We start from the raw sequence: 23,011 nt of genomic DNA, 5'->3' as shown, positions 1-23,011 counted from the left end.
CTGCCCTTGTTTGCCGTGAGCAGCCTGGGCCCAGTGAAAGCAGCTTTTGTCCTCCGGTTCGTTCCTCCCAGAGGGATGACCTAAGTCTCGTCTTGGGAACAAAGCAGCGACCTGCCATGTGAGCTCGGGCCAGCCCCAGCAGCCTGCAGTGTCCCCCGGGCCAACTGGGGAGGGCGGTGGCCTTGGTCGTGGTTTGCCAAGTCAGAGCCCTGCTGTGTCCTGAGTGATGATGCCAGTGGCTCCCGTGTGCACAGAACTCTACAGTTTATGAAGTTTTGTTCTGGTTTATCAGACCCTCCCAGATTCTGCAGGTGATGCAGGGCGGGGACTTGTAGAGCTGGCGCTAGTTATCGGCTGTCCTAACAAGCCGCTCCGAGGCACGGCCGTGCAGACTGACAGACCGCTATTTATTATGCCCGTGGGTTCGGAGGACTGGACGTCGGTAGGGCTCAGTGGGGCGGCTGTTCCGTGGCCGGGGTGTCCGCTGGGAGACCCGGGAGACCTCAACAGTTGAGAGCTAGAATCCTCTGCAGGCTTCTTCACCCACACGTCCGGCCCCCGTTGACCGGGGCACCTACACGCAGCCGCCCCTGGCCGCCTGGGCGTCCTCGCGGCATGGCGGCCCGGGGCTCCAGAGCAAGCGCTGTGGTGAAGTAGGCAGGTGCCGCGACTCCCTTTATGCCGGACGCAGCCTCAGAATCCATGTGGTGTCACTTCTGCTGTTCCGTGCCAGTCCCAGCAGTCCCAGAGGCAGAGGACACGGACCCCGCCTCTCCACGGGAGGAGTGGCGAAGGATTCGCAGCCGTGCTCGAAGCCACCACACCTAGAAGTAAATAAAACGCAGTGTTACTCGGTAGCGTCTCCCCAGCACTTGCTGTGTGCTGGGCACCGTGCCAAGGGCTTCCTGAGAACGCGGCGCTCGGTCCTCTCGACGGCCCGGGAGGTGGGACCCGAAGCCTGCTGTTTTCCTGACAAGCGCTTGGCCCGAGAGTGGGGGAACCAAGGGAAGTCGACAGAGCTGCCGGCGGCTTGGTACTGAACACGCCACGGTTGGAAGATGGGGGTTGAATTTTTTTTCCCTTCTTCCTCTAAACTTAGAATATTCCTTGAGTTCTTGCAGATTCTTATTTGGATGTCTGAATCATCACCTCACTCACAGAGCCTCCCTCCGGTGTTTATTTCGAGCGGTTTCTCCCTCCTGGTGTGCTGAGTGACCCTCCCACCCCCAGCCCGACCCTCTGACCCCGGCTGCCCCCTGCGGCTCCATGGGAAGGGCACGCCGCAAACTCCCCCACTGCCCGCCTCTCTCAGAGCATCCGAGGCACCGCTGGGTGGGGCCACACCGTGCTGATGGAGGAACCGAGGGACCGCCTGCTCCGCGTGTGGGCCCGTCTTTCTGTGCCTTCTTTCCGGTCTAGGTCTGGACCCGTTCATCTGCCTTCCCATGCCCTGACATACAGTAGGTGCCCAACATATGTTTGATGAACTGAACTAATCAGGAGTGAAGGAAGGAAGGATGGCTGGCTGTCCAAAAGCAGAGATTCTCTCTTATGCACGTCTGTGTTCCTGACCCATAGCAGACACTCAGTAAATGCTCATTGGGCTGAATAAATGAGAGGATGAATGGACGAGTAAGACTGTTTGAGAGCAGCAACTGTGCCCCTACCTTTGTGTCACTGTCACAGAACACAGTGCCTGGCACCCAAGGGTTTCCCGGCAATGAAGTGAATGAATGAACCACTAAAGTGAACTCTTTACCGGTAGTGGCTCTGTCTTGTTTCACATCTCTAGCAGGAGACTGGGTATACAGCAAGTGCTCAATCATCATTTATAGAACTGAATGAAAACAATGAATGAGGACAAGAAACTTTTAATCAGCAGGGACCACATCGTGTTCATCTTTGCCTCTCTGTTCCTAGCACAAAGTCTTGCACACAGTAGGTGCTCATTAAATGGTAAACTGAGTGAATGAGTGAGTGAGCGAAAGGTGAAATTTCTTGAGGGTAGGAATGTGTCTTATTCATTTGTTTCTCCTGTTCCTAGAACAGGGCTTGACATACAGTAGGTGCTCAATAAGTGTATGTCGAACCGAATGCATGAGTAACTGAGTGAATAATAAAACTTCTTGAGGGTAGGGTCTGCATCTTGGTCATCTTTTTCCTCAGGTCCTAACACAAGCCCAGGCATACAGCAGGTGCTTAGCAAATGCTTCCTGAATTGCCCTGCCCATTGTAGGAGTGTCTGTCTTTGAATGGATTGAGAAGGGAAGCGGGCTGGGTGGACCTGCCCATCGTGATCTGCCCCCCACCCCACTGCAGACATTTCCTGTTGTTCCGGTCTGCACAGGTGGACAGGAAGTCCCCGAAGCCCTGCCTGAGAGCTGCTTCCCATATTTTCTCCATGCCAGGCTGGCCTTGAGCGGGACCAAGGCGCCACTCCGCGCCCCAGTGCTGTCTGGCCATGGAACAATGCCCCCTAGGGACCCTGCTTCCTGACCACATTAGCAGTTCTAAATTTAGAGCCAGCTGAGTAGCCTGCACCAGGCAAGCAAAGCCCGTAGGAATGTTCTGTTCTGAGCCAGCGCCTAAAATCACCATGTTCTGTGCTGGCCGGGCTAATCCCCTAACAGCTGAGCAGCAGACATAGCGCAAAGCATCAAAGCTTTGGCATCTGACAGAGCAGGGTTCAAATCTACCTCTTTGACTTGAAGTTTATAAACAATGACAACAAAAATCACTTATTTGTGCCTCAGTTTTCTCATCTGTAAAATGGGTGTAAGGGTGTAATAAACCTTTTTTTTTTTTTAGGAGCCTGTTTCCTAACCTCAGCTTCATGCATTCGCTTTTTCAAACTCCTCATGCCCCAGGCTACACACTCCCAGAGATTTGGTTTCAGTAGATTCCCAGCAACTGTTTAAAAAACTATGTCCCGCTGTCGATTTTGAGGAGCAGTGTCTCAGGCTGGGTTCCTAGAAGGAGAATCTGAGGTGGGGATTTGTGTGGATGTGGTTTAGTGACCAGGGCTTGAGTCGACCTGGTCCCCGCAAGAGCTCTGGGGGGGTGAACAGCACCACAAAGTAAGTCCCACCTTCGAACAGCTGTTTCTCCACTGCTCAAGGTCTGGAGAAGAGGTGGCTGTGAGTGGTAGCAGGCGGAGCCCTCAGCACCTGGGAGACAGGTACCCCAGCCAGTAAAGGGGATCGTCTACTGCCTTCAGCCAGGCTTGAGGATTGACTCAATTAAATGAGATGCTGGGTGTATATTGCATGGAGTCTTCCATGCTCCATGAGCAGCGACTTCCTGTAATGAAAAGCTCTTAAGAAGACGGAAGTGGGCGTGTTGGTGTTCATGGCGTCGTTCACAGAGCGCCCTGGAGGTGCCAGGCTCTGAGGATGGGTGCAGGGGTGTGGCCACCACATTTCCTGCCCCGAGGATGGGCGACAGAAACACAAATGGATGCACACGCGGTGGTGCGATGCCTGGGATGTCTTCATACCCTGGAGGGGGAGATTAGGTCACCTTTTAGGGGCAGAAAATTTAGCACAGGTGATAGCCAGACATTAAAAATAAGTAGCTTATTTTTTTTTTAATTGGAAAAGTAATACTCAGACACGGTTAGCATTTCCAATAGTGCAAGACGGTTTTCTAAAGCAAAATCCATCTCCCCACCACCTCCAACCTGCTGTCCCCTCCCTAGGAACTGGTGACAGTTTCACGTGTCTCCTTTTGGAAATATTCTCTGCATACGTAAGACAATATCTGTGCATATATCTGTGTCTGTATCCTCGTACACACACACACACACACACACACACACGTGCGCGCACACATGGTCACCTCTCTGTATCCATGGATTCTGCATCTGTGATCCAACCAACCACAGATCAAAACTATTTGGGGAAGAAAAATGGGTGGTTGCGTCTACACCGAACATGTACAGACTTTTTTTTTGTCATTCCCTAAATACAGTATAACAGCCATTTCCATAGCATTTACATCGGGTCAGGTATTATAAGTAACCTAGAGATGATTTAAAAGGTAAGGGAGGGTGTGTGTAGGTTCTGTGCAAATACTGAGCCATTTTATGTAAGGAACTTGAGTGTCCCCACGTTTTGCTATCCTTGGGGATCCTGGAACTGATCCCTGTGGATACCGAGGGATGACCATGTAAGTGTATCGTTTTTTTTTTTTTTTTTTTTTTGAGACAGAGTCTCACTGTGTTGCCCGGGCTAGAGTGAGTGCCGTGGCGTCAGCCTAGCCCACAGCAACCTCAAACTCCTGGGCTCAAGCGATCCTCCTGCCTCAGCCTCCCGAGTAGCTGGGACTACAGGCATGCGCCACCATGCCTGGCTAATTTTTTCTATATATTTTTTTAGCTGTCCGATTAATTTCTTTCTATTTTTGGTAGAGACGGGGTCTCGCTCTTGCCCAGGCTGGTCTCGAACTCCTGAGCTCAAACAATCCGCCCGCCTCGGCCTCCCAGAGAGCTAGGATTACAGGCGTGAGCCACCGCGCCCAGCCCAGATCTTGCTATACATAGTGATCAACGCCCTGACTTTTCTTTTTCTCATAATAATGAGATTTTCCAACATCAGCACAGTGGGTCTGCGTCATTCTTTCTCATGGCTCTATATTTTTCCTTGCGCTGTGACTTTCTGAACTAGTCCCCTCCAGACAGACGCGGAGGTGGTTTTCAGTTCCGTGCACTGTAAACAACGCTGCAGTGAACATCCTCATGCAGACGTCTTTACGCCCTTGTGTGTTTCGTCTGCAGGAGAAATGCCCGGCCATGGCCTCCCTGGGTCGTCTGAAGGTTGAATAGGGGCTTTGCAGGTGGGTGGGGCTGGCGGGGAGACGGTGCAACGTTCAGGCGTAAAGCGTGGCACGTGCAGACGCAGAGGCTAGAAGCTGGGAAGAGGGTGGCCGCTGTCAAACACAGACCCGGTCTCGTCCCCACTCTTGGGCTCTAGCCTGTTGCTCAAATGCCACCTCCTCTGCCAGGGTTTCACTCCAGCTGTGAGGACCCAGGAGGTGCAGGTGGTTCCTTGTGAGGGGTCTGGCCCACTGGCCTCTCCCCACTCTCAGCTCCCTGGGGCTTGCGCTGGGGTGTGCCGAGCTCTGCAGCCCTCGGCTCTAGCGCCGCATCCACGCAGAGACCTTGATTTCTCTCTGTAGTCTCTAAGGACTGGTCTCACCACGTATGTGACGGGCTCTCTCACATCCCCCGTGCTCGTTCTGGGCAGTTCAGCTTGGCTGCCACCTGAAACATGTCCAGGACTCCAGCCCCACGAGAGTTCCAGGGCGGCTGTTAAGCGAAGTTGGCTAATAGCTCGGCTAATCTGTTTCCTCCTTCTCCACTCTTTCCCCCACGTTTATTTTGAAAATTGAAATCCCAAATGTCTCCCAGACTTCCTGAGTCCTTTAGAACATGGCCATTCGTCTGGGAAAACCTCATACGCAGAGACCTTTTCCAAGGCCTTTCTGAGGTCAGGAGAGGCAGGCAGGGGCCAGCTTCCCTGCCTCTATAAGGCAAAAGAAATTGCTAGTTCCTGAGCACTTGGTGTATATCAGACACCACACAAAGCACTTTTCCTTTCACCTCGTTGGGTTCATGTAGCATCTTCATTAAGCAGTATGAGCATCATTTTTCACAGTCTCGAGAGGTGCACTGACTTGTTCGGGCTTACAGGGGCCTGTCCTTTCCCCTCTACCTGTTGTTCCCTGCTGGAAATTACCTGCTGGGAATGCTCTTCCCCTCGACGTCTGTCCCGTTGGACTGTAGGTTCCTCGAGGCAGGGACCCTCATGTGTTTCATTCACCGATGTACCCCCGGAGTCTAGGACAGGGCCTGGCACACAGTAGGTGTTCAGTGAATGCTTGTTGAAGGACTGAGTGAATGGGCAGAGGTTAGACAAAGTACTGGTCCATTCCATTACAAACAAAGCTGTTGTTTGTTTGTGATGATGATGATGACAATGACCACGATTTGTTTCCTACTCTCAGATTGAACCCACACTTTTGAAAACAAAACTCTTCTTTCTTTGTAAACCAATTTACCTCGTAGGAATGTGACATTTTGCGTTTTTCTTCTTGGAGCCAAATGAGGATATCTATTCCATAAGAATGCCACCAGAGAAAGGAGTCTGAGCATTTCCTTTAGACATTTCTGCGTAAAAAGTTAAAGCGAGACAGAATTGCACTTGAAGATTTCGGTTGCCATGGCGACCGTGAGTCGCGTTCTTACATACTGCCGTATCTCGGTAACAGGATTCTGGCTTCTAAATGAGTTTTATGCAGTGAGGGGTTGAGGGGAGATGCCGGCTGCCGGGACCCTGCTGGCCGAGCTGCATCCACCAGCGAGCATTTGTTGAGCATCTCCCGGGCTTGTGCCCATCGGAGTCAGTCTTTGTCACCGTCCTGTGGGTGTTGGGGTCGCCACCTCCACTTTAGAGGGGAAGAAACAGAGCCCCATAGAGTCTGACTTGTGTGTTTGTGTGTTCATTCATTGCTTGTTTACCTTGTTTGTTCATTCATGGATTTGTTTGTTTATCCGCTCAACAAATATTGAATAGCTGTTGAGCCCCTTCTCTGTGCCAGACATAGGCCCAGGCACCAAGCCTCAGAAGGGGATAAGGAAAACACAGTCCCTGCCCTAACCCAGTGTGTGATCTAGTGACAGGGACAGGCAATGTATATGAAAGAGAAATAATTCTAAATACTGATAAATGCATAAAGACCCAGTAGAATGATGTGGCAATAAAAAAGACGATGGGACTGGGAGAAAGTCTGGCTGGAATGACCTTTGGGTGGAGCTCGGAAGGAGGAGCCAGCCACGCGGGGGTCTGGGGAACAGAGAGGGCCTCAGGCAAGGGGCACGGCACGTGCAAAGGCCCTGAGGTGGGAGCAAGCTTAGGGAAGCTGAGGCACGGTAAGATGGCCAGCCTTGTAGTGAGCAAGGAGGCCAGCAGCAGATGGGGCCTTCTGGGCTGGGGAGTGCAGGGATCTTGTCCTGGCCATAGTGGGGAGATGAAGAAGCACTTTTGGTGGAGCCAGCATCGTGGGACAGAGGATTGTGAAGCTCGTGCAGGCTGTTGCATGGGGAATGGGCTAGAGGGAGGGGTCAAGGTCACCATTTGAGTGTGGATGGTGAGATGCAGATTAGTAGAAAGAGAGAATTTACTAAGCTTTGGAAGTAGACGGGTTCCTGGGTTTAAGCTGCTGTGTTCATTGAACAAGTACTAGCTACATGCTAAGTGATCTCTAGGAAGCATCTCAGGTAATCACAAAAACCCTGCAAAACTGTTACGATCATTATGCCCATTGACAGATGAGGAGAGGCACAGAGAGGTGATCAGAGAGGTGCAGCAACTTGTCCGAAGTCACACAGCTCACTGGTGGAGGGGCCAGATTTTGAGCCCCAGGCAGCCTAGCTGTGCCTCACAGCCTGGGAACCAAATCCAAGGCTCAGATTTCCCATCTTTCAAGAGGGGACAAAACCATGGAGGGCTGTTGGCGGAACGACAGTGAAATACAAAGGTGTCCCCTGTAGCACGCCCAACGCTGGGCTTGGGGCACAGTGGGGGCGTCAACGATGGCCACCCCCGCCCCTGACCTGTTTCTGTTCGCTCGGTTTCCATTAAGTGACGGTCGCTGCTGGCAGCTCATTACTGCACACTGTGTTCAATTGCTTGGAGAAGCCCTTCCTCAGGAATCTCATTAAGTCCGTTTTGAAATGAGAACACTTGGTGGGGAGGGCGGAGGCAGTTATCATTATACTCTGAAAATAACTTGTTTGAGTGAGAATGGAGAGAGAAAGTCTGGGATCTTCCCTGCCCCCCAACACGCATGCACCAGCCCCACTCCCTGCTGCTTCTGACAGCCTGACAGCGAGGCCAGCTCCCGCCTCCCCCCTGCCAACACCCCCCGGACTTTTGACTTTCCGTGGAAGAAGGGAGGGAGGACCGGTTGTACGTTTTTGCATCTAAGTATGAAGACGGCAGCTCTCCCCTTATAACGTCCTGTTGTTGGGGAAAGCAAACCGTCCCCTGAGACCTTCTTGAGAAAGGAGCCGTCATGTCAAAACTCTAAAAAGGACATTTTTTGTTGGTTCGGTGAGACTAGCGAGGGATGTGGGTTAAACAGGAGCAGAGACGTCCAGTTGACACACAGGCGTGGGGGACTTTGCCCAGAGCTCTAAGGTTTCCGGAGGGACCTGTCGTGTCCTGCTGTGCCCCGCACACGCAGACCCTCAGGACGGCTTTGCGGAGTGAATGGGGGCATACCGAAGGCCCTTGCAGATCGTCATGGCAACCGCTCCTTGTGGGCTGGGAGGACAGAGGCCCAGGCAGCGCCTGCAGCCTGGATCTGCCACTGCGCAGCGGAGCTGGCCCAGGGGTGGGAAACGAAAGGCGAGAAGGGAACACACCTCGAGGGGACTTTTCAGAAGGAGCAAAACAAGACCTGCCAGTGGGTAGCTCGTCTTAGCGAAGGCTGACGCAACAGAACCCCTGGACCGTCCCCGGTGGCCTCTTCCGGCCTCCTTCCCGTTCTGGAAGGACTCAGGGAGCTGGGATTAAAGCTCGGGCAGTATTGTTAGAAAGTACATCACGCATCTTGAGAAAGGTGACCGTGAAAAGAACACCTAAGCCGCGTCACCATCCGAGCCTCTTCAGGACGGTCCACGTCCTGCGTCCTCAGGACGGCTGTGCGTTTTAAGGACTGCAGTCTGTCTCCTGCGTGGATCTGGGACCCTGGGCGTCCAGCACTTCCCTCCTTCTCTCCTCCCCCTTCTGCCTCCTCCATTTCTCACTGGACACCAGCTCAGTCCCCGGCCCCCTGCCAGATACACTCGCTTATTTGGGAGCTGTTTATTGAGGGTCTTACGGGCTGGGGGTACTGTGGTCACCAGGACGGACAGAGGTGAGCGTGGCAGGCTCGTGTGGGGTTTCTGGAGACTGATAGAGGCTCACTCCAGAACGTACGCGCAGCAGGCCAGCAGCCTGCAGACCAGGCGGACCCAGGTTCGAGGGCTAGCTTGGCAGCTTCCTAGCTGCGTGACCTTGGGCGCAATGCTGAATGTCTCTGAACCTCAGTTTTTTCCTCCGTACAAGGGCAGAGGTACCTGCCGTGTCGTCGTGTGGCTTTGGAGCTTCTAGGAGAGAAGGGATGGGTGGTGACTTCGAAAGGTGGGACCACTCCATGTGGTCCCGTCTCTGCGTAGCATCACACTCCAGCATCCAGGAGCAAATACAAACTCAAGCTAAAAATAGACAATTTTAATGTTTATTTGTGTCTCTAAAAGAATATCAAGGAGCTCCTCAAAGATAAGCAACAGGAACAAAGATGACTGGTAATGGCCCCACCCCCACCCCGGGTCTGACCCCGGAATGCCCTGTCTGTACAACCGAGTTGTCTTCTCTCTCGTGGTTCCCTTTCTTCCCTGACCCTTTGTGGTTCAGCTTGACCTAAACTCCAGTCGGCCTTCGGCTTTCTCCGCCCTTGTCTCTGGTCCTGTTGTTCTTTGGCCAGGACAGAAATCCCCTTTGAGGGCCCAGCCCCCGGCAGAGGAAGAAGGCCCGGTCTTCCACTGGCCCCGCCGGCAGCGGAACCGTCGCTGGGATCAGATGGAGAAGGGGGATCCGCGGCCGCAGAGCCAGACTTGTTCTCTGCCTGCCGCAGATGGTCGTTGCAGAGCTGAGCTGGGAGTTCTTCCCGTCCTCTCCGTGACGAGTGGGGGAGACCAGAGCTTCTGTGGAATTCCACTGTGTGCCCTGGGGCTGGTCAGATGGGAAGAGACCATCTGCAGGGTACATGGTGAGCCTGACACCCCACATACTGCTCCAGCATCTGGGGACTCCACAAACGGCTCATGGGTGGGTGCTTGGCACAGCCCACGCGGGGCCTTGTGGCTTCTTGGTTCCACTGGGGCCAGAGTGGCAGCTGAGGCCACTTGTCCACAAGCTGTCTCTGAGGGATGCCTCTCTGTGTCCCGGTCGCCAGAGTGAGAGCATTCAGGGGCTTGGTCTCATTCATCCTCAGCTACATCTTAGAGTAGACAGAAGTGTCTTAGCTGGCTGGGTGCAGTGGCTCACTCCTGTAATTCTAGTGCTCTGGGAGGCTGCCGTGGGAAGATTGCTTGAGCCCAGGAGTTTGAGATTGCAGTGAGCTATGATGATGCCAGTGTACTCTAGCCTGGACAACAGAGTGAGACCCTGTATCAAAAAAAAAACCTAAACAAGATGAAAAAAAAAAAAAACCAAAAAACAAATAAAAAGAAATGGTAGCTGCCACTTAAGACATAAGGCCCTGTCAGGCCTCTGGCTTCTCAGGCTTCCGTCCTTCCTCCCTGCTGCTTCTCTGCTGGGCTTTGGGTACTTCCCAAAGGACTTCCCCATTTCATCTCCAGCCCTCAGAGGTTCTGCCTGTCAGAAGAGCCACCACCGTTATTTTTTCTGACAGCTTTGAGGAAGTATAATCGACATACAATAAACTATGTATTTCAAGCGTACGATCGGATGCGTTTTGACATGTGCATCTCCCCATGGAACCATTGCCACCGTGAAAATAGTGAATATATCCATCATTCCCGGAAGCTTCTTCCCACCCCTTGGTAATCCCTCCCTCCATCCCTGTCCTTAAGCAGCTACTGATCTGCTTTCAGTCTCCATAGATTCATTTGCATTTTATAGACTTTTATATAAATGGAATCCTATCCTCCTGTGCTCCTCTTCACCTGGTTTCTCTTACTCCGCGTAATTATGTCGAGACTCCTCCGCGTTGTAGTGCGCATCCGCAGTCGTTCCTTTTTACGGCTGAGTACTGCTCCACGGCGTGGGCGTACCGCTTTGTTTACCCATGCGCTTGTCGGTAGGCATTTGAGTTAATTCTAGTTTGGGGCTGTTATGAACATTCATGCGTAAGTTTTTATGTGGACATACGCTTTTGTTTCCCTTGGGTAAATATTAATACCTAAGTGTGAAATGGCTGGATCATATTGTAGGTGTATTGTGTGTTAGACTTATTTATTTATTTATTTTTTGAGACAGAGTCTGGCTCTGTTGCCCTGGCTAGAGTGCCGTGGCATCAGCCTAGCTCACAACAACCTCAAACTCCTGGGCTCAAGCGATCCTCCTGCCTCAGCCTCCCAAGTAGCTGGTACTATAGGCATGCGCCACCACGCCCGGCTAATTTTTCTATTTTTAGTAGAGACAGAGTCTTGCTCTTGCTCAGGCTGGTCTCAAACTCCTGAGCTCAAGCGATCCTCCTGCCTCGGCCTCTCAGAGTGCTAGGATTACAGACATGAGCCACCACGCCCGGCCTGTGTTAGACTTTTTAAAGAAACTGCCAGACTATTTTGCAAAGTGTTTGCAGCACTTCAGATCCCCAGCTGCAGGGCGTGAGGGGTCTGGCTGCTCCACATCCTCACTAACACTTGGTCCAGTGCTGTCGTCTTATCACCAAAGATACTTTTGAAGATGCTGAAAGTAACAAAAGACCCCACAAAGACCGGTCAGACCGTAAGGACGTGCGCGACCTCACATGATTCATCTGGTGGTCGGGGGCACAGTGCAGGGTTCAGCAAACTATGGCCTGGGAGCTAAGAAGGAGTTTTGAATTTTTAAAAGGTTGTTAAAAAAACAAAAACCCCAAAAGACAAAGAGTGTGTGGCAGAGACAGCATGTGACTCGCAGAGCCTAAAATATTTACTCTCTGGCCTTTTACAAAAAATTTTCCAAGTCCCAGATTAGTGGATCAGCCCAGGGTTTTTACATCCTTCTACTCCTTCCTCAGCATCTTGTCCCCTAATTGTCCCAGAATAGCTGCCAAGGTTCCAGCCATCTCACAAGACTTGATGGCACCCTGAGGAGGACGAGGGATGCACTGGGAGGAAGTCTTCTCCCCACAGTCCACCCGGCAGACTTTTCTTCCCCAGATCCCGTTAGCCAGGATTTGGTGGGTGGAGGTCGTGCGGCCCAGAGAGGTGCTTCACTGAGTGGGGAGGGTGGCAGGGAAGGCTTCCTGGAGGTGGAGACATCAGCGTGAAAGTCTTACAAGACAGGTAGGAATTGGCTAGGGAAAGGGGCGGGGAGAAGATGGAGTTATAAAGAGAATAGTATTCCCTCCCCTTCCTCCCTCCCCTCTTCTCTCCCCTCTTTCCTTCCCTTCCCCACTTCATTCATTTGTCCATCCATTCACCAAACACTGAAGCGCGGGCCTCCGGTGTGCTAGGCGCAGGGGCAGGAGCGGAGAATGGGACGCCCAAGGCTCTGCTCCCCTGAGCCTTCCTTAGACAGCAGTAATGAGTAATCAGGAAAATGCCCGCGACTGTAATGGCGCGATGTAAGTGAGGGGTGCTGTGATGGGAAGGCCGGGGGGGAATTCTCTGGGAGGTGATGGTGGAGCCAAGACTCGGAAACAGCAATGTCGAGGCGTGGGGGAGCGGCAGGCGGCCCGGGCTGCTGGAGGGTCACCTCCGCTGAAGGAAGTAACTGGGTGGAGGGAGCCAGGGCTCTTGCCTTGGTGGCCCTGGTGATAGGGGCTCTGGAGGGGTTTAAAGCCAGGTTAGCCCAATGTCTGGGACTCCGAGGCCACTGGACTGTGCCTTGTACCCAAAAGGTGAGCTGCCAAGGGGACCCGTGGGTGACACCCCTTTGTCAAGATGCCCAGGCTGCCTGGCCGCCCTCCTCCTCCCCTCCCCTCCCTGCCCAGCACAGTGTGGCTCCCGGCATGGCGTAGGTGGCACTGTCCCCTTGCCCATCAAGCTATATAGATGCTAAGAGGGTGGCTCGGAACACAGGCCTCCAAATCAGAATTGGCCACTGAGTCGCTGCGCGACCTCCAGCCTTCACTCTGTCTGCCTCAGTTTTTCCCTTGTATGATGGGCATAGCTGTTTTGCTGTCATGAGATGCTCACTTAATGTGAGTAACCCCTGGTAAGGAGGGGACCATTCTTACCCCATTTTAAAGGCAAGGGAGGCGAGGATCAGAGAAGGCAAGCGACTTTTCCAGAGTCACACAGCAGGGAGGTGGAGAGCCCAAGCAAGCAGTGGACTTGAGAGCGGTGCCCTCAGGATGACGTGAGATGACGTGAGATGACGTGGGCCTGGCATGTTGCCAGCGCTCAGGAAATGCTAACTGTATCTGAGAAGCATTTGAAAAGATATTGATTTGGCCTGAGGAGAGGGGCATTTTTCTTTACAAGTTTGTTTTTCAAAATGTGAGTCCTCTAGCCGGGGGCACCCCCCATGGGAATCTGATGTCATCCCACTGATGTTGCTGGGGGCCTCAGCTCGCACCGTTACCTGGAGGTAGGTGTCTTGGTTTCCATTTGCAAAGCCAGGCAACTCAAGCAAGAGAAGGCCACCTGAGGACCCTCGGCCACACGGTATTGGAACTCGGGTCTGGCGGCCTCAAGAGGGGGCGGCAGGGGTGTTGAGTTGGTCTCTCCTGTGCCTTCCTGCGTGGCCACCTTGGGGGATCAAGGCCCAGAGAGGGGGTGAGCATCACCTGGGCCCCACAGTGTGAGGGGCAGAGCCCGGCAGGCCTCAAACCCGAGTCTGTGGGCCCAGGCCACGCCCACCTGCCCTCCATGCAGCCTGGGTCAGAGGGATGCAGAATGCCCACCGAGGCCATCCAGACCTGCTGGTCACTGCAGCTGTCCATGTAGTTGAGATTTTGTTGGGACTGAAGATGAGAGGGGTCCCTAAAGCCATCTTGGGGAACCTTGTGATTTTCACCGTCAGATGTTAGTTGGGGTTCAGAGCCAACCTGGGTCTGAGCAGGAGGAAGGAATGAGGCCTTTACTCGGTGACCACATCTCTGCACCCCATAATCAAGCTGACACAAGTAGGGGTACTCACAGGGGCAGGGTAGCCTGGTGGCTCAGGGCACAGGCTTTGAGCTCAGCCGGACCAGGGTTCTCGAGTCATGGCTCTGCACGTAGCTGCCGTGGGACTTGGGCCAGTGGCTTCATCGTTCGGAGTCTCTGTTTCCTCACGTGCATGATGGCGTTTGCCACCTTCCTGCGTCACACACGCCAAGGAGGTCACAGGGCACACCGCAGGCCCTTGGGGAATGAGAACTTACTGCAGTGTGTTGTTGTACTTGCTGTAATATGATATAACCCGAAACTAAAGCAGCTCCGGAGGCCAGGGCTGGGTCCTTTGTTTCATGCTATCACAGGGCCTGGCGCACAGTGGGGACTCAACAAAAGGCTTTTGCAGTCGGAAGGACAAGAGGGAGGGTTCAGGGAAGGAACGGCCTTCTGTTCATCCTTCCAGTCTTTTATTGTCCTCATGGAGATCCTTAAATTCTTGGGGTGCTGCTTAGGGGACAGTTCAGCCAAGCGTGGCAAATTCACCGGTCAGAAATAAATTTCTCAGAGGACGCCAGGCGTTCCTGATCCCAGCTCTAATGTGTCATTCCCCACGAGCATCTCGCTTTCTTTCGCTAACTGATCTGGACACGTGGAGCTTCAGCCGCGGTGGCCGAAGGAAATGTGTGGCCCAAACCGAGGTAGTGCAGCCAAAGACCCCAACAGGGCTCCCCCTTCCTTGCCGGGCTGCCCAAGGAGAGGGTGGCAGCTCCCAGGGCCGACTGGCCCCAGAACCACCGGGTGGTCCAGCAAGACGATTTGGGGGGCCCCCCTTCCATGTTAGAGGAAGCTGGGGCTCGAGGCTCTATTAGACGCCCGGCTCTCAGAAGAGGGGCTGTGATCACAGCCCAGCTTTGCCTGCCAGGCAGGGCCACTCGGCGGAGTCTCCCCAGAGTGGAAAATGCTACGTTCCTCTTGAGCTAAGGGTGGGGCCTGATACATATATAAAAAAAAAAAGAGTTGTTTCTAGTAAGATTTCCTTTCCAGATGGTTTTTTTTTAAACCTCTTCTCAAGGTTAATTAAAGATATCGTAGGTCACTAAAATGACTATTTGAAGAAGAATGTGACAAAATGAACACAAGGAAATAGTCTCGGACTTGGTTTATAAATAATCTGGGATTGACTTGCAACATTAAGTCATTTCTATTTTTTTTTTTTTTGCCCTTATCAGAATTCTTTCCCTGTTGCCTTGGAAACAAGTCTAGGGACAGGGATGTTGGGAGTTCTGTGCCTCGGGTTCAAGCCTTAGTAATTCCTTCGTTTCCCACAGTAGGCATGCTGAGTGCCTGCCAAAGATGCTAAGTAGCAAGGGGGAGCCGCCCATGCATGGGCTTGGCGTCTGGAGGGGAAGACGGATGGGTAAACTGAGTTACAGCCCAGTATGCTAAGTGATTTAGTGGGGGTAACATAGGCAAGGGGGAGCCCAGAGGTGGCCCCCCGTGGACATAAGGAATCAAGGGAGGCTTCTAGGAGGAAGGAGCTGTGGAGGAACAGATGCTGACCAAGTGAGGAAGGGGTGGAATGGTGTTTTAGCCAGAAGGAACAGCATGTGCGAAGGGCTGAACGCAATATGGCATGGCACATCCCAGGGAGACAGTTTGTCCCGTTTTCCTGAGGTAGGGAGAAGCTGGAGGAACAGATAAGACGAGAGGCCACAGACACTGTCAAAGTCCAGATTATGCACAACTTCTTTGAGAAATCAGAGGGCAGCTGCCTCAGATCGACTGGTGGCTTTGGGACAGCCCTGCACCTGGGTCCTTTTCTTTAATTAAATGAGAAGTTTGACCTAGGTCTATCCCCGCTGGCTGTCCTGGTTCTGAGGGTCTAGGATCCTATAAGTTGTTTGAACAATGAGATGATAGAAATTATAATAGAAAAATTATCATCCCTTGTGGCCACAATTTATCGAGTGTTCACTACGTGCTGTGTGCCGAGAAGGAGTTATCTCAGTCATTTCTTCGTTTCTTTTGAAGTGGGAGGGCTTTATGTCTCCTCTGTAGGATGAGACACCCAAGACTCGGGGCATGAAGGATGCCGGCCTTGGGGGGAGACTGAGCCATCAGCCGGCCCTCTGACCACGTGGCTCCATCTAAAGGGGAGAAACAATAGGTTTGAGCTGGGCGCACAAGTCGGCGCTTCCCACACGTGGTCCCAGGAATTGATCTCCAGGCAAGAGAGGAAACTGGTGGATTTACAACCAAGTGAGTCCTTCTGAAGGCGCTTTCTGACCCTCTCCGGAAGCCTCGAGGATGACCCAGAGAAGGGTATGCAGTAGTCACCGCCCTCGTGCATGGGACTTGGGGGCAGAATTGGCCATTTTAGGGGGTCTTAGAGCTACGGGTAGAGTCTGGCTTTTGCCCTGGAAGGGGGAGGGAAGGAGGTGGTTAAAGGCGTTGAAATCAGACAGGTTTGGGTTCAGGTCCCAGAGCCCCGCTTGCCAGCTCAGTGACCTTGAGCAAGTCCCTTCGGCTCTTTGAACCTCACTGTCCCCTGCAAAACGGGGAGAGTTACTAACAGGACTCGCCCTATAGGGTTGTTTAGAGGGTTAGATGAGACATGTGAGTGATCATTTCCCGGCACGTTAAATCCTCGATCGCTGGTGGCTGTTATTTCCACCGCACCACCTTGTTTATCCACATAACATTAGCACGCTTCTCAGCCTAGAATGCAGTCCTGGAATGTCCAGTCTTTTAGGAAGCAGGATGTGAAGAAGGTCAGATAAGTGAGACCTCCTGGGGCTGTAGGTTGTCTTGGGGTGGGGGAGGTGATGGGAGAGGAGGGGAAGGCAGCCCTCTGCAGGGATACAGCATGTGCAAAACCCCAGAGGCAACACTGAATGTGGCCACGCCTCCTGGCCTTCGCACACGCTGTTCTCTCTTTTAGTCCTCTCGGAGTACTCCTGTTTATCCTTCAAAACTCCACTCAGATATCCCTCTCCTAATTGCGAGTCCTCAATAAGTTATAATCTTCCCTTTGGTCTTCTTTCCTCAACCTTTTACTTTCTTGGTTGGGTTTTGCCTCCTCTTACGTTCCCATAGATGTTATCCACGTGTCCATCCTAGCCCTTGGCACTTGTATGGCAATTGTTCATTTTTTTTTTCTTGCTTTTTCTTCCACTGGACTGGGGATTCTTAAAAGTATACACGTTTGTATCAGATTTGGGGGAGAAAGTGGTATATATAGCCCCAGGTTTGGGGTGATCAGTTGAGACACCCTTCCCCCTTAATGTCTGAAAGTCACATAGATACACGGAGGTTTTTAGGGGCTATAGTCTCTTCGGGGTCCGCGCAGGGTTTGCAGAAAGTAACTGTCCAGGGAATGTTTGTTGAATGAATGAATGACCGACATGTTCAGATTTCTGTTAAGGGAATGCACTTATCTGGATGGAAATGGTGATCTCTGTGCCTCACCTCACATTGCGGGTGAAATTTGCATTTGTTTCCTGGATCCCAGCAGCCTTTCCAGCACTTTTTGGACAAATTACATAAGAAATAGAGTTTTCTTTCTTTTTTGATGCCCAGCAACATCCCAAGAGTTTCCTGGAGAGAACAGAAGAGTTTGCAGAAAAAGTCCTCTGGGGGAAACATGCTTGTGGCTGCCCCAGTTTTTAGGAAGCGACGCTTTTTATAGTCACACTTTCAGACCACACTGTACCTAAAGGAAGCCAGGGCAAGCAGGCATCTGGCTTTTCAGCTCACTCGTGCACCCTTTCCTGCCCCGGGGAGGGAGGGAGGCAGGACTGTGTGATCCTGTCTGCCATTTGGTCTCTGCTTTTCTGGGCACTTATCTGCCATCCAAACTGATTTGGCAAGGGCCAGCGCATCCTCTAGCTCATCAAAGATGTGAGGCTGGGGTGGCAAACTCCACCACTTAATAGTTGCGTGACCTTGGGCTGGTCACTGAACTTCTCTCTGCCCCAATTTTCCCATCTGTAAAATGGGAGCAGTAATCATAGTACTAACCTCGCTTCATTGTGGGGAGAAGCAAATGATGTAATAATACAACGTCTGGCACACAGGAAGGGCCCAGTAAATGGTGGCGATGGTGGTGGTGGTGGTCTTAGGTCAGATGCCCTGGAAGCAGAGACCGAGACGGGAATTCTTGTGCAGGGGTTGAGTGAGGGAAAGCTCTCAGGGGAAACCTGTAAGGAAGGAAGCAAGGGCAGCAGGCTAGGACGGCAGAAAAAGCTAAGTTACAGACGTGGTTTCAGCTGAGGTCCGGCCTCAGCCTGATCCCATGGGGACCTCTAGAGTGTGAATTGCACCACTGAGTTGGTCCTGCCTCGCGGCAAGGGGGCCTGGGTTTTGTGTTGTGTATTAGCCATCATTGGCCTTGGCCATCTGAGCACAGCCTTGAGCAAGAGCAATTCTCTAGAGAAGGGTAAAGCTCCGAGCTCTTTGCAGCTAACACAGTAGCTAAAAGATGGGGGCGCCTTCTAGAAAAGGAGATCTTGGTCAGGGAGAGACACCAATTACATCAATGACAATGCTGAGTTTGATGTTTCATCTCTGAAAACCAGAGAGGTTAATTAAGTAACTTGCTTAGGGGTCCCACAGCTAATAAGAACTGGAGGTGGGACTCCACATCTTTAATTGTGATACTATATTGATTTGGCAAGGCTGGGTAAGGAAATGAGGCCCTTAGGTAGGGCACAGAATTAGGAGGCATCAAAAAAGTCGGTAATCAAGATAAATAGTATTTTAATTCAGTATGTTTTTATGAAATAAAATTAGTGCAGAAATCCATGCTGAACAAAGGATTAACACTGTCAATAAAAACATGATCCATATAACTGATTTTCTTTTCCTTTTGCCTCTGGCTCCAGTGTGGCTTAGCACAGCACCGAGCAGGTCCCTTTCTGTTGAACAGTTAGGTTCTCAGTAGTTTTTCATAATTATCTACGCCACTGTGATGAACGTGCTTATAGCTAAGTGTTTATATATGTCCATTCTTATTTCCTCTCTGTGGAATTGGATCTAGTCAGGCACATCTGCCCCACTAACCTTTTATTATGAAAATGTTCAAACAGACAGAAAAAGCATACAGGGAACACACAGGCCCCTATCAGGTAGATTCTACAACTGCTAACATTTAGCTATATTTGCTTTATAAAAATCTGGCCATCCATCCCATGGTACATTTTTTTATGCTTTTCAAAGTAAATTACAGGTATCAATACACTTCAGCCTTGCATTTCAGCTTGCATTCCATTCATTGGCAGGCCATTATTTTTTATGACGTTTGATCTAGGGTGTTAAATTTCCTCTAGGAATTATATACCAATGCTCACTTTGCTGTGGATATATGTGTCGGTTTCACCACAGCTTTGCCAGCACTGGGTATGATCATTTTGAAGGCGTTTTACTTACTGCTTTGATTTAACATTTTTCCTCCTGAGGGTTGGGGTTGTGCCCAGTAGATTTCTCACCTCTCTGTTCAGATGGTCTGTTAAAAAGCTGCACCCCCTTCCAGCTCTCTAGGTATTGCTGCTGTGGCTTTCCTGGGGCAGGTGGGGAGAATTCAGCTCTTTCTCATGGCTGTTCCTGCTGCTACCCTGCAAGTCCCTGGCCTGCCTGGTGCAGGAGCTTACTGTGGATGTTCTATGTGAGGAAAACGGGCAAACTTCGGAGGCCAGAAGCTCTGGGACCCGGGAGGCTGCAAGTGGAGGAGGGTGGAGCCAGGTAGGTAAGGAGGTGGGATGTGGACCCGGCATTTCCTCATCTGCATGAGGGGGTGATGCCTCCGAACATGTAGGACGTACAGGCTGCTGTGGGATCCCCTTGCTCCTCCTGTAAACTGTCCCCCACCCCCTCTTCCACCTTCGGTTTTCTCATGGGCCAGCTGCTCTCTTGTCTCTGGGCATTTGTATCTCTTGTGATTCCTGTGGATCAGGAATTTGGGAGCAGTTTGGTTGAGTAGCTCTGGCTCAGGGTTTCTTATGATGTTGCAATCAAGATGTTGGCCATGGCTGCAGTCCTCTAGGGGTTTGACTGCCGCAGGGGATGTGCTTCCAAAGTGGCCAGTCACGTAGCTGGCTGTTGGCTCCGGGCCTCAGATTCCCTCTACTTGGTTCTCCACAGTGCTGCTTGGGCATCCTCACAGCATGGCAGCCGGCTTCCCCTAGCATGGACCAGAGAACAAGGTGAAAGCTGTGATACCTTTTATGACCAGGCTTTGGAAGTCACAAACCATCACTTCTGCCTTACTCTGCTGAGCACAGAGACCAACCCCGATTCATGGTGGGAGGGGACCACACCAGGGTATGGATAAAAGGGCACAGGGATCACTGGGAGCCACCTCGGAGGCTGGAGGCTGCCTGTCAGGTTGGATTACCTTGGTATATGACTCCACCTCTCTGGGCCTCAGTCTTCTCATCTGTCAATGGGTCCATGTAAGAATTCACGAGTTAATTCTTGTGACTCCTTAGAATGGCTTTGGGCACTTGGTACATTCTCAGTAAATATTAGCCATCGTCATAGACCCCTGCTGAGCTGCGAGCCCTCCGTTCTTTTTGTTTATTTATTTTTGGTTCTGTTCTACATATTTATTTACTTGTCCAAGTACTCTCTCTCCAGTGGCAGACCCAGAGTAGACACTCTCTGAACCTTTGTTCAGGGAACGAGTGAAAGCATGAGAGAGTGAATGAACAGCCGCAAGGACCAGGAGTCCGTAGAAGAACGAGCTCTGCCAGCCGCACGGTTAGAGAGGCCTTTGTGACGGACCTTCTCAAGGGAGGCCGTTTGACCAGTGTCTGGAGAGCAAATATTTGTTCAAGACGATGGGGAGGTGGTGGGGAAAAGAACACAGGATGCCACTGGACTGACCTGGGTTTCGATCTCGGACTTGGTGTTCGAACAATAAATATTTGCTGGGCCCTGACTCTGGGCCAGGTGCCTCGTGAGACCTGTGAAAATGGTGGGAGGGAGCAGCTCCCACGCATGCCCTGGCGACATCCTTGCTGTGTGACCTTGGGCGTGTGATTCTGCGCCTCTGAGTCTGTGTTTCCTCATCTGTAGAAGGGGTGCGGGGCTCGGATCCCTGCTGGAGTGGCAGAGCTCCTTCAACAAGCGTGCCTTACTCCAGGGGCCCGCTGCCGGGGACCCTGTCCAAGAATCCCGCCATGCACCCCTGCAGTCTTCAGGGGCTGCAGTCTTGTCCTCCCCCTCCCCCACCCGGCACACCAGCTCCATAAGGGTTAAAACCCAGCGAGCTCACGTGACCCAGTGTAAACCGAGCATCATTTCCACCGCTCCCTGTGCGAGCTGCTGCCCAGGATGGGGCAGAGGCTGTGCCCCCAGGTTGCCATGGCAACCTTGCCGGTACTAAAATACCACCCACCCCAGTCCTTCCTTCGAGGACCTGGGGACCATCTCACCAGTCCAGGTGTTGCTTTCCGGGGGTGGAGGGAGAGAAAGCTGGAAAGTCTAGAGAGAGGGAGGGAGGGGGAAGAAAGAGAGAAAGCAGAGGGCTAGAGAGAGACACAGGGAGAGGGAGGAGAGAGAGGCTGAGAAACCACAGGCAGAGAAACAGACCACGAGAGGGAGACAGACTGACAACCCGCCAGAGAGTTCCCAAGACGCTGCCTAGAACCCTAGAGGCAGAAGCAGTTTCCTAGCAGCGCTCCCCTTCCTGGGGCTGCCGGATCTCCGACATACATGCACACACGTGCACGCGCACACACGTGCACACACATGCACACACGTGCAGCTGCATTGCCTCCCGTGCCTGCGGTGAGGGCACAGGGGCGGGTAGGCTGTCAGGCACGTGAAGTTACCGTCAGCCCCGAGGGACAGTGAGCGAGTTGGGACTTGGAGGAGGAAAAAATGGGGACGGACGTCAGCTCCCCCTGCGGCCGTCTCTGCCTCCCGGAGGCCCCTCCTGCATTCCTGGGCAGCAAAGCCCCTCGCTAAGACGGGGGCTGATGTCATCCTGGGCTGCTCAGCCAGGGGACCCAGGGGCCCTGGTGGCTGCCTCCGGAAATGAGCTAACTGCCTGCTGGCGACAGGTTTGGAATCTCCAGCCAGAGGACAGAGAACCTGCATGGGTCAGGTGAGCAGCTGGGCAGGGGGCAGCAGCCGGCGCAGCCCGTCCCCTGGGACCTTCCCGTGTGTGCTCCGGAGGGGCTGAAGGGAAGTGAGAACAGGGGGTCCACGGCCAGCCCCTCCCCCCCACTGCTCAGGGACTGTCACGCCCTGGAGTGAGCGTAGCCACCCTGTTCCCCAAAGCTCCCGTCTCGACCGATCCAGCCCGGTGAGCACTCGGAACTGGAGGCTGGACCGCCCAGCGTGTTGACTCCACAGCTCCAGGGGGTGGACTCCCAGCCTGGCACTTCACTGCCTCTTAATCCTGAGCGACACCCGCAGATGCGGCCGGCCGCCGGCTCGGCGATGTTTACTTACCCTTGGTTTGGCTGAGGACGAGGGCTGCCAGATTTTTTTCTCCGGGCAAGCCCAGAACTTCCATGAAGGGAGAGGACACTGGCTTTTTAGCTGCTGTCTCCCGCTCTCACCTCCACCTGCCCTCTCCTCCTGGCCGGCCCCATGGATTACCTGGGAGACAAACTCACCGTGGCCCAGAACCACATGACCCAGTGGGTGGGCAGCGTGAGGAGGTCCTTCCAGGAGGCCCTCAACTTGGTGAGCACCACGGTGGGCCACGAGCGGACGAGCGGAGAGCCTGCCACCCGGACCCCCTTCAAGCGCACCTCCTCCTTCCGACACCTCGCTTCCCGGAGTCGGGAATCTTTCCGCCGCTTCTCTGCCCGCAGCCAGCAGAGGTTTTCTTCACTGAGGAAAAGGCAGACAGATTCGGAGCCGCCAGATATTGTAAGCTTATTACGTTTTTAAAAAATATTAAAACAACAGTAAAAACTCCTCCCCCACCCAGTACCCCTGGGGAGGGGACCCCCCTGTACATCAAACCAGGGAAGTTACTTCTTCCAGAGTCATTGTCAATCAGAGCCCAAGCGCTTCCTGTCCCCCGTGGCTGGGGGAGAGGCCCAGTGGCATTTCCCCTGATGTGGGGGTTCCTCTCCGTCCCGAAGTTGGTCAGGAAATTTGCACTGGATTCAACGTCTGTGTCTCCAGGGCCAGCACGTGAGTGGAGCTTGCTTTGGCAGTTGATTTATCTTTAAGTGT

At 52.8% G+C, this 23,011-nt stretch overlaps 1 protein-coding gene across 1 annotated transcript in view; it reads left to right on the top strand.

Annotated features, from left to right (window-relative positions):
- Positions 1–21,452: 21,452 nt before the first annotated feature.
- The window catches only part of LOC105810224 (uncharacterized protein KIAA1671-like), a 62,700-nt gene continuing 61,141 nt past the window's right edge, over positions 21,453–23,011 (top strand). The window contains exon 1 of the mRNA XM_012644165.1: positions 21,453–22,699. Coding sequence (XP_012499619.1) covers positions 22,415–22,699 — 285 coding nt within the window. The 5' untranslated portion in view covers positions 21,453–22,414. The remainder of the gene's footprint in view (positions 22,700–23,011) is intronic.

The sequence above is a fragment of the Propithecus coquereli genome, unplaced genomic scaffold, assembly GCF_000956105.1.
Source record: "Propithecus coquereli isolate 6110/MARCELLA unplaced genomic scaffold, Pcoq_1.0 Scaffold206, whole genome shotgun sequence".
NCBI classification, from domain to species: Eukaryota; Metazoa; Chordata; class Mammalia; order Primates; family Indriidae; genus Propithecus; species Propithecus coquereli.
This window is presented reverse-complemented; position numbering and strand designations above follow the sequence as displayed.